The 18,326-nt window shown below is 43.3% G+C and overlaps 1 protein-coding gene across 4 annotated transcripts in view; it reads right to left on the bottom strand.

Moving 5' to 3' along the window:
* The window catches only part of LOC132875762 (integrin alpha-X-like), a 52,452-nt gene that overhangs the window by 9,514 nt on the left and 24,612 nt on the right, over positions 1-18,326 (bottom strand). For all 4 annotated transcript variants that reach the window (XM_060912796.1, XM_060912797.1, XM_060912798.1 and 1 more), the window contains 12 exons: positions 16,442-16,568; positions 16,123-16,271; positions 14,756-14,887; positions 10,462-10,662; positions 10,172-10,302; positions 9,907-10,067; positions 9,636-9,787; positions 9,329-9,463; positions 9,152-9,225; positions 8,936-9,068; positions 8,634-8,741; positions 8,471-8,550 (listed from right to left, as the gene is read on the bottom strand). In XM_060912796.1, coding sequence (XP_060768779.1) covers positions 8,471-8,550; positions 8,634-8,741; positions 8,936-9,068; positions 9,152-9,225; positions 9,329-9,463; positions 9,636-9,787; positions 9,907-10,067; positions 10,172-10,302; positions 10,462-10,662; positions 14,756-14,887; positions 16,123-16,271; positions 16,442-16,568 — 1,583 coding nt within the window. The remainder of the gene's footprint in view (positions 1-8,470; positions 8,551-8,633; positions 8,742-8,935; positions 9,069-9,151; positions 9,226-9,328; positions 9,464-9,635; positions 9,788-9,906; positions 10,068-10,171; positions 10,303-10,461; positions 10,663-14,755; positions 14,888-16,122; positions 16,272-16,441; positions 16,569-18,326) is intronic.

Here is an 18,326-nt window from a genome sequence, read left to right as displayed (position 1 = left end):
TATGGAGTGGATGGAAAGAGAAATGGTGTTGGTATTGTTTTGAGGGGAGAGTTGGTCAACAGTGTGATTGATGTGAAGAGGGTGTCAGATAGAGTGATAGGCATGAAGTTGGAGATTCAAGGAGTGGTAATCAATGTTGTGTGTGCGTATGCGCCACAGGTTGGATGTGAGAATGAAGAGAAAGTGTTTTTCTGGAAAAAGATGGATGAAGTGGTAGAAAGTATACTGAGGGAGGAGCGCGTGCAGATACCGTAGGAGCAGATTTCAATGGACATGTTGGTGAGGGAAATAGAGGAGATGAGGACATGATGGGCAGATATGGTGTAAGAGAGAGAAATGTGGAAGGGCAAATGGTGGTTGATTTTTCAAAAGAGGATGAATTTGGCAATAGTCAATACATACTTTGAGAAGAAAGAGCAGCACAGGGTGACATTTAAGAGTGGAGGAAGATCTACACAGGTGGACTGCATACTCTGCAGAAGGGGTAACCTGAAGGAGATTAGAGACTGTAAAGTGATGGCAGGGGAGAGTGTAGCTAGACAACATCGAATGGTCATGTGCAGGATGAGCTTGAAAGTGAAAAAGAGGAAGCGTGAAATAGTGGAGCCGAAGATTAAATGGTGGAAACTAAAAGAGGTTGAACATCATAAGGAGTTTAGGGAAGAAATAAGATGAGCATTGAGTGGTCATGGAAGTCTGCCTGAAGGTTGGGATACTACTGCTGTACTAGTAAGAGAGGCAGCAAGGAAGGTGCTAGGGTGGTCATTGGGAAGAAGGAAGGAAGACAAGGAGACATGGTGTTGGAACAAAGAAGTGCAGGAAATTATAAAAGAGAAGAGGCTAGCAAAGAAGAATTGGGATGATCAGAGAGATGAGGAGAGCAGGCAGTTATACAGAGAGACGAAACAGAAGGCAAAAAGAGCGGTAGCGAAGGTGAAAGCAGATGTATACCAGGAGTTGTATGGAAGACTGGAGACCAAAGAAGGAGAGAAAGACCTGTACAGACTAGCTAGGCAGAGAAACAGGGAAGCGAGGGATGTACAGCAGGTAAAAGTGATGAAAGATGTAAATGGAAATGTGCTGACAAACAAAGAGAGTGTATTAAGAAGGTGGAAAGAGTACTTTGAGGATTTTTTAAATGAGGAGAATCCAAGAGAGAAAAGGTCAGATTCATTGGCGACAGCAAATCAGGAAGCAGAGTTGGTTAGTAAGGATGAGGTGAGGGCAGCCATGACAAGAATGAAGACTGGGAAAGCAGTTGGACCAGATGGTATCCCGATTGAGGCTTGGAGATGTTTGGGTGAGACGGCTGTGGAGTTCCTAACGAGATTGTTTAATAAGATCCTAGAGAATGAGAAAATGCCAAATGAATGGAGAAAGAGTGTGCTAGTCCCAATATACAAGAATAAGGGAGATGTACAGAGCTGCAGTAATTACAGAGGGATAAAATTGATGAGCCACACCATGACGTTATGGGAAAGAGTATTGGCGGTGAGACTGAGAAGAGAGGTATCAATCTGTGAACAGCAGTACGGGTTTATGCCAAGGAAGAGCACGTCGGATGCAATTTTTGCTTTAAGAATGTTAATGGAGAAGTACAGAGAAGGCCAGAGAAAGCTACATTGTGTGTTTGTAGACCTGGAGAAGGCATACGATAGAGTGCCGAGAGATGACTTTATGGTATTGTATGAGAAAGTATGGAGTGAATGAGAAGTATATTAGAGCGGTGCAAGACATGTATGAAAACAGTGAAACAGCAGTGAGGTGTGCAGTTGGAACGACTGAATGGTTCAAGGTGAAGGTGGGACTTCATCAAGGATCTGCTTTGAGTCCTTTCTTGTTTGCCATAGTGATGGATAGCTTGACAGATGAAGTGAGGCAAGAGTCACCATGGAACATGATGTTTGCGGATGATATTGTGATATGTGGTGAAAGTAGAAAGGAGGTTGAGTTGGGTTTGGAGAGATGGAGGTATGCATTGGAATGAAGAGGAATGAAGGTGAGCAGTAGCAAAATAGAATACATGTGCATCAATGAGAATGGGGATGAGAGTGTAGTGAAGATGCAAGGAGTAGACATAAAGAAAGTTGGTGAATTCAAGTACTTGGAGTCAACTGTGCAGGAAAATGGGGGCTGTGATAGTGAGGTGAGAAAGAGAGTGCAGGCAGGGTGGAGCAGTTGGAGAAGGATTTCGGGAGTCATTTGTGATAGGAAAGTCCCAGCAAAAGTGAAAGGTAAGATGTATAAGACAGTAGTGAGGCCAGCTGTGATGTATGGATTAGAGACCGTACCCTTAACAAAGAGACAGGAGGCAAAGTTGGAGGTGGCGGAGTTGAGGATGTTAAGGTTTGCGATGGGAGTGATAAGGTTGGACAGGATAAGAAATGAGCATATCAGAGGGACAGCACATGTGGAGAGCTTGGGAATTAAGCTAAGAGAGATGAGACTGAGATGGTAGGGGCACATCCTGAGAAGAGATGCAGAGCATGTTGGAAGGAGAATGTTGAGGATGGAGCTGCCAGGCACACGAAAACAAGGAAGGCCAAAGAGGAGATACATGGATGTGGTGAGAGAGGACATGAAAGTGGCAGGTGTGGTAGAGAAGGATGTGAAAGACAGGGAGCAATGGAGATGAAAGATCCGCTGTGGCGACCCCTAATCGGGAGCAGCCAAAAGAAGAAGGTTTTTGGATTACACTTCATTTTTTGGCTACTGCCTCATAGAGTAAATACAGTTAGGTCCATAAATATTTGGACAGAGGCAACATTTTTCTAATTTTGGTTCTGTACATTACCACAATGAATTGTGAACAAAACAATTCAGATGCAGTTGAAGTTCAGACTTTCAGCTTTAATTCAGTGGGTTGAACAAAATGGTTGCATAAAAATGTGAGGAACTAAAGCATTTTTTAAACACAATCCCTTCATTTCAGGGGCTCAAAAGTAATTGGACAAATTAAATAATTGTAAATAAAATGTTCATTTCTAATACTTGTGTGACGGCCCTAGTGGGCTACTTGTAATTGTTTTCAGTTTCTACTACAGGTATCACTTCTGTGGGCATGTCTTCTTAACATCTAATTGGCAGCACCGGCGCGCAGTGAGGCCTTCCTATAAGTAGCGCCCCGCTGACGTTCCCAGAGGAGGCTCCTTTTTTTTCTCTTTTCTTTTTGGCTCGGCTTCTAACTTCCAGGCGGCTGCTCTTTTTCTTTTCTCTTTATTATTGATTGTAACAGACAACATGCACTTCCCATACTACTAACATTCAATACTCGTTTATATTACGCTACTGACCATTGATGATCTTTCACAAACCATTTAGTCTAGTTTTGTTGTATCTATTTTTGCTGTTTAAATAAATATAATTAATTGTGCGCACGTCTCCGTCCTCCTTTATTGCCAAGGTGTCCCCTAGGCCTTGACAATACTTCGAGCATACTGCGCCGAGTTAGGCAGGGACTGGGAGGATGGTCTTCCCTGGCTGCTTTTAGCGGTCAGGGAAGTGACACAGGCTAGTACTGGGTTTAGCCCTAATGAATTGGTCTTCGGACAAGCTGTGAGAGGGCAGGTGTCAACACTGTTCGATGACTGTGTAACCAGTGAGCCACCTGAGTCACTGACCGATTATGTCAATGGGTTTTGAAGGCATTTGTATCAGGCTGGCGCACTGGCTGTGAAGCAGTTGAAAAAAGCACAGTTAAAAATGAAATGGGTCTATGACCAGAAAACCGAAGTCCGTTCGTTTACAACTGGGGATAAGGTGATGGTCCTTTTGCCGGTAGTTCATTCTCCCTTCCAAGCCAGGTTTGCTGGTCCTTATGAAATTCTGCGATGTGAGAGGAATGACAATTACATAGTATCCACGCCAGACCGGAAAAGACGCACGCAATTGTGCCATGTCAACTTACTCAAGCCTTACCATGATCGTGATTGTGTTTTAAAAGTCCCAAACACTTCCAGCTCTGCCCTCAGCCCAGTGGTGGCGGCACCGGATGGGGCCAGCGCCGCTTGTCTTACATCTTGCGTCGCACCTGCTCCAGTAGTGGCAGCACTGGAGGAGGTTGCTGTCTGCGAACCCGACGATGCGGTGCTGTTGGGTAAACTCAATAACTCCAAGTCACTGGCTAATTTACCTCTGTTAATGAGTCATTTGTCATCAGATCAGACTTTGGAGTTAAGTGCGTTAATTAGAGAATTTCCATCGTTGTTTGCGGATACACCGTCGCAGACAAATTGGATCAGTCACGATATATTGATGTTGGGGATGCTGCCCCAGTTAGGCAACATTTCTATATAGTGTCGGGTGAGAGGCAACAACTCTTAGAAAACGAGGTGCGGTATCTGTTGGACAATGGGTTGGCTGAAAAGTCATTTTCTAGCTGGACCAGTCCTTGTATTTTGGTTAAGAAAGTGAATGAGGGTAACCGCTTTTGCACTGATTATCGGAAATTAAATAATGTAACAAAGCCTGATTCATTCCCACTTCCTCGTATGGAGGATTGTGTGGATGAAATTGGTTCAGCAAAGTTTGTTACAAAAATAGACTTGTTGAAAGGGTACTGGCAGATACCGTTAACTAAGCGCGCCAGTGAGGTGTCCTCGTTTATTACACCTAGCGGCTTGTATTCATACAAAGTGATGCCATTTGGCTTAAGAAACGCAGCCGCCACGTTTCAAAGACTAATGAATCAAGTTGTAGTGAATTTGGAGGGTTGTACAGTTTATTTGGATGACTTTGTAATATTCAGTGATACATGGGAGTCACATCTTGACCGTCTCCATCAGTTGTTTACCCGCCTTGCCCAGGCTAATCTCACTGTCAATCTGGCGAAGTGTGAGTTCGCCAGGGCGACAGTGACTTATTTGGGCAAGGTTGTTGGTCAGGGTTTTGTCCGTCCGGTGTGCGCTAAGGTCCTCGCCATAGATGCCTTTCCTCCTCCATCTAATAGGCGTGAACTTATGAGGTTCCTTGGCATGATCGGTTATTACCGGAGTTTTTGTTCCAACTTTTCCTCCGTGTTGGTACCGTTGACAGCCTTGCTGAAAAAGGGTCGCTCATTCATTTGGACATCTGCCTGTCAGTCTGCGTTTGAGAAAGCAAAGTCCCTCCTCACTTCTGCGCCTCTTCTTGCAGCTCCTCAAATGAATAGACCGTTTAAGCTGCAAGTAGACGCGAGTAAGATCGGTGCTGGCGCCGTCTTACTGCAAGATGACGATGATGCCGTTGAACGCCCGGTTTGCTATTTTTCGAGAAAGTTCAATTCTTACCAACTAAATTACTCGATTATCGAAAAGGAAGCCCTAGCTTTGATTTGGGCTTTGCAAACATTCGAAGTATACCTTGGAGGTAGTACGACACCCATTGTTGTATTTTGCGATCATAACCCACTTGTTTTTCTTAATTCCCTCCAAAACCCGAACGCACGTTTAATGCGTTGGAGTTTATTTCTCCAGCCCTATAACCTTCAGATTATTCATATCAAGGGCAAGGCTAACGTGACAGCGGACGCGCTGTCGCGTGTTCCTGCCCCCTAGTGTTTGTGTGAGTAATGTGTTATTCTGTTGTCTATTTTTCAGGGCCCGGAATTTTGGACAGCAGTTTATAGGTTGGGTAAACTCAACATTTTTGGTTGGTAATTTGGATGGGATAAATTATTGGAAAAATTGTATTGGTAAATTGTGTTTATCAGATTTGGAATTGTTATATTGAATATGCATATGGTTGTGCCCCTTTAGAAGGGTAATATGTCTGAAATGTTGGTTATTGGGTGTTTGTTTTGTGTAGGCCTACTTTTAAAAAAAAAAAGATGGTTAATGTTTTTGAGTATTTAATATGTTATATTGAATAGTGTAATTGAATTTATTGAATACTGATTTAAGTATTTGAGTTGATGTTTTTAATATTTTGAGCAGTTGCTGATGTTATTCGTTAACCCTCTTTGGTCCCCACATTGTTCGTGATCCTGGAGGATCCCTTTTATGGGGGTGGGGTGGGGGGGTGGGGGGGGTGACGGCCCTAGCGGGCTACTTGTAATTGTTTTCAGTTTCTACTACAGGTATCGATTCTGTGGGTGTGTCTTCTTAACATCTAATTGGCAGCACCGGCGCGCAGTGAGGCCTTCCTATAAAGTAGCGCCCTGCTGACGTTCCCAGAGGAGGCTCCTTTTTTTTCTCTTTTCTTTTTGGCTTGGCTTCTAACTTCCAGGCGGCTGCTCTTTTTCTTTTCTCTTTATTATTGATTGTAACAGACAACATGCACTTCCCATACTACTAACATTCAATACTCGTTTATATTACGCTACTGACCATTGATGATCTTTCACAAACCATTTAGTCTAGTTTTGTTGTATCTATTTTTGCTGTTTAAATAAATATATTTAATTGTGCGCACGTCTCCGTCCTCCTTTATTGCCAAGGTGTCCCCTAGGCCTTGACAACTTGGTTGAAAACCCTTTGTTGGCAATGACTGCCTGAAGTCTTGAACTCATGGACATCACCAGACACTGTGTTTCCTCCTTTTTAATGCTCTGCCAGGCCTTTACTGCAGTGGTTTTCAGTTGCTGTTTGTTTGTGGGCCTTTCTGTCTGAAGTTTAGTCTTTAACAAGTGAAATGCTGCTCAACTGGGTTGAGATCAGATGACTGACTTGGCCATTCAAGAATATTCCACTTCTTTGCTTTAATAAACTCCTGGGTTGCTTTGGCTTTATGTTTTGGGTCATTGTCCATCTGTATTATGAAACACCGACCAATCAGTTTGGCTGGATTTGAGCACACAGTATGTCTCTGAATATCTCAGAATTCATCCGGCTGCTTCTGTCCTGTGTCACATCATCAATAAACACTAGTGACCCAGTGCCACTGGCAGCCATGCATGCCCAAGCCATCACACTGCCTCCGCCATCTTTTACAGATGATATGGTATGCTTTGGATCATGAGCTGTACCACGCCTTTGCCATACTTTTTTCTTTCCATCATTCTGGTAGAGGTTGATCTTGGTTTCATCTGTCCAAAGAATGTTCTTCCAGAACTGTGCTGGCTTTTTTAGATGTTTTTTAGCAAAGTCCAATCTAGCCTTTTTATTCTTGAGGCTTATGAGTGGCTTGTACCATGCAGTGAACCCTCTGTATTTACTTTCATGCAGTCTTCTCTTTATGGTAGATTTGGATATTGATACGCCTACCTCCTGGAGAGTGTTGTTCACTTGGTTGGCTGTTGTGAAGGGGTTTCTCTTCACCATGGAAATTATTCTGTGATCATCCACCACTGTTGTCTTCTGTGAGCGTCCAGGTCTTTTTGCATTGATGAGTTCACCAGTGCTTTCTTTCTTTCTCAGGATGTACCAAACTGTAGATTTTTCCACGCCTAATATTGTAGCAATTTCTCGGATGTTTTTTTTCTGTTTTCGCAGCTTAAGGATGGCTTGTTTCACCTGCATGGAGAGCTCCTTTGACCGCATGTTTTCTTCACAGCAAAATCTTCCAAATGCAAGCACCACACCTCAAATCAACTCCAGGCCTTTTATCTGCTTAATTGAGAATGACATAATGAAGGAATTGCCCATACCTGCCCATGAAATAGCCTTTGAGTCAATTGTCTAATTACTTTTGGTCCCTTTAAAAACAGGGTGGCACATGTTAAGGAGCTGAAACTCCTAAACTCTTCATCCAATTTTAATGTGGATACCCTCAAATGAAAGCTGAAAGTCTGGACTTTAGGTCCATGTCCATTATATAACTATAACTTGAATATGTTTCAGTAAACAGGTAAAAAAAACAAAATTTGTGTCAGTGTCCAAATATATATGGACCTAACTGTATATATGCTATATTTACTGTATGGACATGGGATCAGAAAACAGTTTTACTTATAAGCAGGAGCCACATGGATCCATAGGGTCCCTATTTTTTCGCGATATCTTCCTTAATATTCATCCTAAGTGCTACCGGGCAAGGTTTGTTTTGCCTGGCAACACTTGTTAATAGTAATAATGATAATACACACACACATACTGACACACACATTTCAGCATGCGCTTGGAAAGTGGTGATGAACTTGAGTAAAGCCAAAGTCCCTAAATATTGGGATGTTTTTTTTCGTTGAGTGTTGAAACGAGTGTTGAAAATCACTAGTGGAAAAAATAAAGTGAGCCCGAAGCTTTGTCAAAGTTCACCTGACTTCTGAATCCTCCTTCCACCTTCACACACACTGGATTTTACATTCCATTTATCATGCAAACGCTTTACATCCCTCACAATCATCACATTTTTAGCTGTCTATAAACATCTCAGTCTGTGTCCTGTGTATTATGGCACTCCTGTGGATTGAAACACAGGGTAAAGTGGATCTCGTAAACTATATGCTGTGGCAAAGATCGAGTCGGACACAGTTAATCTACACACTGTCTGTCATTGATGTCAGAACAGAAAAGTGTGTATTGTATTGTACTGATTCACTGATGTGTAAACTGACCTGTTAACTGTCACATTCACGTCAACTTGATCCCCAAGAGCTGATGGTTCAGACAGCTGGAACCATATGATGAATGCAACCTACACAGGAAAAGAACACACAGTGTGTGTGTGTGTGTGTGTGTGTGTGTGTGTGCGTGCGCGCGTGCGTGCATGTGTAAAACCTTGGTTCTCTGTCTGAAGATGGTGAATCCGAGTCTGCATGTTGTGTTTGTGAGGTTCATCACACCTGTTTCATGGGATGAACACTGCAAGTAGCCAATGGAATCTATCTGTGTGCACACACACACACACACACACACACACACACACATATATGCGCGCGCATACACACACACGCGCATACACACACACACACACGCGCGTGCGCGCACACACACACACACACACACACACCTTTACTAATAAGAACATAATGACACAATGAGAGCTTTTGTGAATGTGAGTGTGTTAGAGTGTCTCAGACCAGACTGATGCGAGTGAATGACAGGACAGAGGGATGAAGGAAGCACAGCTCTGTCCCTGAGGCATCTTCTCCATTATTAACCAGCAGCACAGACACATTCACTCTGAAACCCTCTACATTAACCACCATGTCCCTGAGAGACAGACAGAAAGTGAGACAAAGACAGAGTGAGTAGGTGAGACACAGAATGAGAGAAAGAGAGAGAGACACACAAACCTGCTGACTTGGAGAGACACACTGAGGTCCGACACGCACACATGATCTTCACCACACACCTTTTCCAGTAACACCTAAACACACACACACACACACACACACACACACACAGGTCTACTTTAGACACACAAGTCTAGTTCTATACAGTTCTCAGGCACTCACTAAGGTGGCACTGACCATGTGTGTGATGGTGTGTGTGTTTGGACAGTCAGGGTGCAGGACGGGTCTCAGGCCTTGTGTGAGTCCCACCACCTGTCCTCTAACTGTGAGTCTCCCTGAGAGAGGAACATCGTGGTAGTCTGATATACACCTCTACACAACACACACACACACACACACACACACACATACCTCTCTAGTCATAAATTTATTTATGTTAAAATAAAGTGAGATGACACAGCTGCTCTACAGCCCTTAGTTTCCAATTAAACAGAAGTGAACTTTTCTGCAGATAAAAGTGTAATGTGTGAACACTGTCACTCACCGGGATGGTGATGGGAAATGTTTGACACACTGATGTGTTACTAAGAGTTGTATTCCAGTGTGAAATACGGGACATTGGGTAGAAGAAAAGACGAGGAGAAGTGGATCCAGAATCTAACTCCAGAAAGACAGATACTGTGGCATGGAGAAGACCTGAACACACACACACACACACACACACACACACACACACACACACACACACACACAGTGTGTAAAGGTGAGTGAATACTCAGTAATCTGATGTTCCTCCCTATTTGTCATCTACATACCTTGTATGGTTCCTATGGAAACCTTTCTTAGCTTAAGACACATGGTTATCTGGGCGATCACCGTGTTGAGGCTGTGAGGGGCGGAGCAGTGAAAGAAGTTCTGGGCTATTACTGGTGGATCCAGTGTAATTGATGCAGGTATACATATAACTGGCTGTGTCCTAAAAACATCAATAAGAACTTTTTACTGCAGTGTACTGTGTGTACATCATATACATCATGTACATACATATCTCCCCCCCCACACACACACACACTCAATTACCTGAGCACTGTAGCAGCTCCTCTAGACCCAACCACGAGATCAGGAAGTCCATCTGAGCTTAAATCTCCCACAGAGTGAAGAGACAAACCAAAATACTGCAGAACATACCCTACTGCTGCACCACCCACCCTCTACACACACACACACACACACACACACACACACACACACACACACACAGAGGTCACTTAATGAGTAGCCCCTTATGCACATGTCTATTTTACATTTGTATTTGGGTTTACCTATATATGTGTGTGTGTGTGTGTGTGTGTGTGTGTGTGTGTGTGTACCTGTGTGTGTTTGGATCTGAAGCCCCCTCTGTAACTAGTGAAGATGTAAATGGCCCCCTTGCCCTGCTCTTCATGTGGTGCTCCCACTGCCAGCTCCATCATATTGTCTTCATTCAAGTCTTGTAGAACTGCAACAGCAGAGCCAAATCGGCCGTCCACATTCCCCACTGACCCCCTCAACACCCCCGAACAGTTTAGTGTCTGTAAAACATCACACATATTACATGTGATAGGAAGACAGTCAGGTATAGGACTGTGGGAATATTGGCAGAGTGAAAGAGTTAGCAGCTATAATGGAAAGAAAGAAGTTGGACATTTTGTATGTGCAGGAGACGAGGTGGAAGGGAAGCAAGGCCAAGAACATTGGAGATGGATGCAAGTTGTTTTATTATGGAGTGGATGGAAAGAGAAATGGTGTTGGTATTGTTTTGAGGGGAGAGTTGGTCAACAGTGTGATTGATGTGAAGAGGGTGTCAGATAGAGTGATAGGCATGAAGTTGGAGATTCAAGGAGTGGTAATCAATGTTGTGTGTGCGTATGCGCCACAGGTTGGATGTGAGAATGAAGAGAGAGTTTTTCTGGAAAAAGATGGATGAAGTGGTAGAAAGTATACCGAGGGAGGAGCGCGTGCTGATAGGAGCAGATTTCAACGGACATGTTGGCAAGGGAAACACCAAACAAGTATTGCCAGGCAAAACAAGCCTCACCCAGTAGCACTTATGATGAATATGAAGGAAGATATTGCAAAAAAAAAGATTTTGAACTTTTTGTTGACCTTGACCAGATGAACCCCAAAATGTTGAAGGTTCTATTTGAGACAAATGCTGCACACCTTTGTCATCCATGGTTTCCTGTTTGGGTATACATGGATGCTTTTATTGAGTGTGATGTTCTCATTGCAGCTCCTGAACGCCCGGTCACACAGCACTCCGCGTCTATATCACGTACAAAAAGATACAAAAATCTGGTGGACGTGGTCGTAAGTGGTAATTTTTGGTCAATTTTGGCTTTGCCGTGCTTTGTACGGGGTATGGCCGTCGGCGGCTGTTTCACTGCTGCAGCACTGCCTAAGCACAGCTAACCAAGTCCAGCCACGTGTAAGGCTAAAAATAGGTTCGCACGTGTTCGAACGCAGGGAAAAAAGTGACAAGTTACCACGGATAACCGCGGCCTCATCGCGTCTGTAGCACTGCCGATCACATGTTGAGCGCGGACGTAAAATGGGCACTCCACTGCCATAGCACTGCCAAATCACGGGTAACCGCGGCTCAGCGTCGTTGGAAGAGCGGCTTGCTGCGCATATAAAAGCGGTCGCGCACGGCTGTGTGCAGGGCTGGTTTCAGTCTCTGCACAATTTCATCGTACATCGCAGGAAGCATCCTCATAAAGTTCTGAAAGGCTCTTGGATCTTCGTTACGCAGCTCGACCATGAGACGGTCGTAAAGCCCAAGCTGAGGTCTCCTCGCAATCCAGTCACGCACCCAGATGTTCCGTACCACCCTCCTCCTCCTCCTCCTTCTTCTTCTTCTCCTCTCAGCAAGGATATGTTGAGCCTGTATCAGTTGGTTCTGTTGGTGCTGGAGCATTAAGATGAGGACATCACAGCGTTGGGGGTTCATGTTCACCCCTTGACATCTAGACTGCAAGTGCCGAGGTCTCAGAAAATTACGGTATTTATACATGCCACAAATCAGAAGTGATGCAGAAGTGATTAGACAGTGATCAATCGAATTTAGAACTTGTTTGAGACGTCGTTTAACGGGCTTAGACAGTGCTATGTACGCGGAAAAATCCATTTCTCAGTGATAAGCCGCTAAACACACACTATATCCCGTGATACCAACGCGTAACACCCGTCCGATGACCGTGCTCTGCCCGTGATAGACCGCCAAACTTTCGCGTCTTACCACGTCTCCCCAAGTTTTAATAACGGCCGGGACACTGATTATCACGTGTTTTTCACGTGTGTTGCACGTCTTTACCACGTGTGCCGGCCGTGGTTGTCCGCGGTCTAAAGTTTTGAGCAGTCCAAAACTTTTTGCCGCGTCCGACGCCGTTCCGATTTTCCCCTGCGTCCTGTCACGTCTGTATATCGACTGTAACATGTCTTAACTTCGACATCAACACGAACAACATCGTCTGCTTCACGGGAGAGCACTTTTTGATGGGTTTTGGCCGTGATAAAGCCGTAAAGCGCTGTGTGACCGGGCCTTGATGTAGAAGAGTAGAGTTGATGTATATTCTGCTAGGTTCTGAGTGAAAAACAGACTCCAGTCAGTGCATTGAAAGCAGTCCTGCAGCTACAGCTCCCTCAGGCCAGATGTATGAACAAAATGTCATAATCAGAACCAGAATGAATATGAAGGAAGATATCGTGAAAAAAAACGATTTTGACCTTTTTGGTCACCGTGACCTTGACCTTCACCAGATGACCCTCAACATACTGGAGGTTCTATTTGAGACCAATGCCCATACATCCTGAAAGTTTCATGAAGATTGGTCCAGCCATTTTCCCATAATGTTGTTAACAAAGAAAGAAACCTCACCGAAAACAATACCTCACCCCCTAGTGGACTCCATCCCAGGCCAGGTAAGAAAAAACCCAGAGTACAAGTAAAGGTTTTCAGAGGATATGACCTCACTGAGAGAGTGGCTATAGAGGATATGACCTCACTGAGAGCGCAGTGTAGAGGAAACTGTCACAGTTCGGCCCAGGGCTTCCAGATCCTGAGGTAGGTTTTGCTCCTGGTGACTGGTGTGCTGTGTGTTGCCAGTTGCTCCACTCCATGTTTTGCTCTGCCTGCTCCTACTCTGTAACCAGTCCCACCTGCTGCTGACTAATTAATCAGCAACAGGACTTTAACGCAGTCTTGGAATTCAGCCTTTGGAGTTATCTTCTTGCCTACATCAAGCTCTTGTCAAATATTTTTCCTAGATGCTAGGTCCTGTATGAGTTTTTGCCTAATTGGAACCTTTGCTCTAGGTGCTGTTTTTGACCACTGTGGCACTTTGCTTTGCCTTGGACCTTTCTTCTGAGCTGTGAACACTGTTAATGTGCTGTACCTCAACTTCTGTTTTGATTATGCCAGTATTTGCCCTTTTCCCTGTTACCATTGAGAATTTATTTGTGTGAAGACACATTAAAGTTATTCTATTTTCAGAAATGTTTGAGTCTTCTTTTGGGTCCAAATTGGCTCATTCAGCCGTAGACTGCGATAGAAATGACCTCACAGAGAGAGTGAGTCTAGAGGACATGCCCTCACAGAGAGAGTAGGTACAGAGCGAGATTCAGTACTGAGCCTTGTGGGAGACTAGTGGAGAGTCTGTATGAAGCAGATGTGGATCTCTTCCATCCACCTGATATGTCCATCACCTCAGGTAAGAAGCTTCCTGCCTTTGTGCAGTTGAGACTTAAGACTTGCTGAAAGGTTGAGGAGGCTGAGGCCCAATGATAGTTTTGTTCTCGGTAACAGGCACAGGGGCATGTGTGTGCTGCTTTGAAGGTAGACCGATTCCGATCTTGTTACTTACCCAGAACAGTCTCCAAGAATTTCAGAAAGAAAGGAGAGAAGTGATATCACTTGGTAGTTGTTAATGTCCTGCACATCTACCAATTAAACTAAAAGGGTCTACAGCAAATGCCAGAGAGAAACCAACATTACTGTGTATGCAGGAACATCAACACACACATCCTGAATCATGTGACGCAGCGCACACACTGAGTGCTTCATTTTATTTTCAGATTAATTTGGAAGGGATGATGCAAGATGGTGTTTCACCATCTCCATGCAGTCACTCCCTGACTTCCCTCCTATGCTGTTATTGAACTTCACAGGAGAAGTGGATGTTTTATGATCAAGTTAAATTTTTTTTTTTTCTGTTGCAGTTAACTTTTTTGGTCTCTTATTGTAGCACTGTTTATTTGCAATTATTTTTTCCTGTTGTGTATATGCTGTTCTGTACAGCAAAAATTTACCAATCTGTTTGTAATTAAAAGCTTAATTACTTTAACAAGCAATAAAAATCTAATGAATGCACTGTATATATTGAGTGCACTGGCTATAAAGACTTTGCTGCTGCTAAGAACCAAATACTTTTAAAATGTTAGGAGTAAAGTTTAAGAGTAGTATAAAGCTGTGAATTCAAGTCTGTCACTTTTAATGCACAATCAAATCTGATCTGAAGGTTTTAAAAACGAGTCCCCAAAACCTAATTTAACTAGCATATGATAAATTTAGGGTTGGACAGAAAAGTGTGTGTGTGTGTGTGTGTGTGTGTGTTATTACTATCTTACTCCTGTCTCCACAGAGCAGATTTGGACTTCTCCTCCAACTCCAGCAGTGTAAAACATTGGAGCTCCAACTGCTAACAACACTCTGCCATCACCATACAACACACATAGCTCGGCCCCAAAATATGACCCCAGCTACACAGAGAGAGAGAGAGAGAGAGAGAGTGAGTGAGTGTGTGTGTGTGTGTGTGTGTGTGTGTGTGTGTGTGTGTGTGTATGTATATAAAAGTGCCATCAAACTAAACCTCAAAAGGAAGCTTTTGCAACTGCATATGTATAGCTGCATGCATGTGTGCACATGAATGCCACACAAATGAATGCATAGTTTTATTCCTTTCTTTAATCAAGTGTGGTCTTTCAAATAGCAGTGGTTTCCCTCCCCCCATTTCATGTTCAGGTTTTGCAGTGTTTCCCCTCTCTCTCAAATAGTTCCTGCTCACATTCAGACTGCTTTTGTGTGCTCGTGAATCTTCTGTTCACAAATTTCTGCTCTCTCTCTCTCTCTCTCACACACCATCACAGAATCATACATACATGTACAGTTTGTGTGTCAGTGTGTTGGTGGAAAAGAGAATCCTGGCAAAAGTGCACAGTCGCTTTGTGTTGCTCCACGTACTGTATGCTTTCCAAACCAAAAATGACCTATGTCTCATAATGACTAACGTGAATAGAGATCTCGGGTGTATGTGTTATACACACTTCACTAACTAAAATTAAAACTATTGCACCATAAATGAAACGCACAACAGCCATTAGGAATCAATCTGATTAAGTCAATTAGGGATTTGTGTATCGGTTTCTCTGTCTGCCTCTCTATACCTGCTTCTCCATAACGGTCTCTCTGTCTCATACAGTTACTGTTTACTTGGAAGCCAGTGTGTTATGGGGTTACAATGTGTAGCTATTACAGGGGAGAAAAAAAAAGAAACTGACATGCATTAACTCTAAAAGTCCAACAAGAGAACAAGTGAAGTACATATACTGGAAATAAGGCCCTGGATGATGGGAGTGGCTGAACAGTAACCCACCCTGAAGTTAAGTGAACACACCCAAGGAGCCAGTGAAGATTTTGTTGGTCAATGTCATACCTTGCATACTATTGGTTGGTGAATTTTGATAGGGTCGCATAACCAAAATATATGAGAGAGAGAGATCTGTGAGCAGAAGATTTACGAGCACACAAAAGCAGCCTGAATGTGAGCAGGTGCTATTTGAGAGCGAGAGGGGGAACACTGCAACATCTGAACATGAAATGAGTAAATACTGCTGCCAAATTGAAAGCCCATACTCTTGATTAAAGATGGGACTAAAACACTCTCTCATGCATGTACATCTGTAAACAGAGAGAGAGAGAGAATATGAGTGTGTACCTGAATCCCATGGGCAGTGTATGTGACATTCCATTGTTGTGTGTGCACGTCCTGTGTGAATCCAAACACGGCCCCTGTGTGTTTGTATCTTGGAGCACCAGCAAAGTAAACACGACCCCCCAAAACTGTTGCCATGGCAACTGAGTAGCCTGCACCCCATCATGATTAAAATAGTAAAAAACATTATTAATATTCAATAACCAAATTAATGTTCATCAAATCAGTAATTCTTTGGCCTTCAGAGTAATGCATAAATAAATAAATTAGTTGGACAAATAAAGGGATGAATGAGTAAACAAATGAATGGATGGTTTATTACCCAGGTAGGAGTTGTCCATGTCTTCCACAGTTGATGCATTGATGAATGAAGCATTCAGTTCTGGAATTTTCTCTTCCAAACCACCTGACCAGGAGAATGCTCCCACTGCACCAAACACACTCACCTCCTACACACACACACACACACACACACACACAAAATAGAAGGGTATAACACACACATCTGTATTTGTATCTGTTTAGTGCTCAAAATAGTTGTATCTCTTTTTGTATTCAGATTTGGAATGGCTCCTTTAAAGTAATATATATTCTGACATTAGAACATTTTTCATAATGTTGGAGAACATTTATTTAAAAATGACCCCCCCCAAACAAATGAAGTAAATATACAAGTTTACTAAATGAAAAAACAACAACAGATTATTAATTTGATAGACAGCAGAGATATGCAACTCTATGCACAGAATGTAGCCTTCATGAGTTAGAGCCAGTATAATGAGCTCACAGTGAAGTGTAGAGACAACTGGGCAAGATCACAGGAGATCCCAGTCAACTAGTTTAGTCAGATCAGCAGCACATGTTGGTTTATAGAGGCCAATCCAGATATGTTTTCAGACACTACTATGGCAGCAGTTGAATATGGCATTAAAATCTCCCAAACTCTACTAAAGACATCACAACCACCATCCAACGTTAAGCTATACATGATTTCCTCCACTGCTGTCTCCGAGACTTCAACTAAGCCACCAACTCGTCTACACAAGTGCACTATGTCCTGAACTAGTGAAATATGACAGAGGGCAGCACGGTGGTGCAGTAATTATTACTGTCACCTTACAGCAAGAAGGTTCTGGGTTCAAGCCTCACGGCTGACTAGGGTCTCTCTGTGTGGAGTTTTCATGGTCTCTCATGATGTCTGTGTGAGCTTCCTCCTCCGGGTCTCCTGTTTCCTCTCACAGTCCAAAGACATGTGGATTCTGTCAACTGGCTACTCTAAACCCCCCCAGAGGGCTGAGTGTAATGGTTGTTGGTCTCTATGTGACCCTGTGATAGATTGGTGACCCACCCAGGGTGAACCCTGCCCCTCACACAGAGTCAGCTGGGATTGGCTCCAGCTCACCTGTGACCCTGATGGATAAGTGGGATAGATCATGGGTCGATGGATGACAGAGTGAGTTTTAATTTTGCACATTTATTCCACTGATTAATTTATTTTCATTGTTAACAGTCAGGCCTTTCAATTACATGAAACCTGCGATGGATAACAGCATAGGCGCCCAAATTAAGGTCAAGCACCCAAAATATGCTACCAAAAGTAAAAAAAAAATGTTGTTTAAATAAACTTAGCTGCATAAAGCCCAATGTCTTGACTTTCTTCTTTAAAAACACTGAAATTAGCGAGAATTAGCATGTATTTCTCATAATTGACAAGAAATCCACACCATTCCCATGTTGTTCCGGGTTCATCGAACTAGCTGTAAGCCTCACGCAGAGCACGAATTCTCCATCAATGGCAATCGGCACGCCATGATTTTGTGGAGGAGCGAGACTTGCGTACCAGTGACCAGAGCAGGATTTCCACATTAGGTAAAGCTTCTTTCTTCTTCTTTCAGATTGTTTTATGGCGGTTGGCAAACAGCTTTTAGGTGCATTATTGCCACCTTCTGGACTGGAGCGTGAACCAGAACGTTTACTCCCCTATTGTGCTAAATTCTAATAATTCCTGTATCATTTAAAAACCTAAAAATAGCTCTATATCCCACATTATCTGACCTCAACTGCAATATCACTCTGACACCTAGTGTCATATGATTTAAATCAGGTAAAAGACTGAATAAAAGAGAGCTATTCAGGACACAACTGCGTGCATTTAAGATACAGCTTGCATCTTAAATACACACAGTTGTGTAAGTGTGGGTGGAATC

The sequence above is a fragment of the Neoarius graeffei genome, chromosome 28 (genome assembly GCF_027579695.1).
Source record: "Neoarius graeffei isolate fNeoGra1 chromosome 28, fNeoGra1.pri, whole genome shotgun sequence".
In the NCBI taxonomy this organism is placed as follows: domain Eukaryota; kingdom Metazoa; phylum Chordata; class Actinopteri; order Siluriformes; family Ariidae; genus Neoarius; species Neoarius graeffei.
This window is presented reverse-complemented; position numbering and strand designations above follow the sequence as displayed.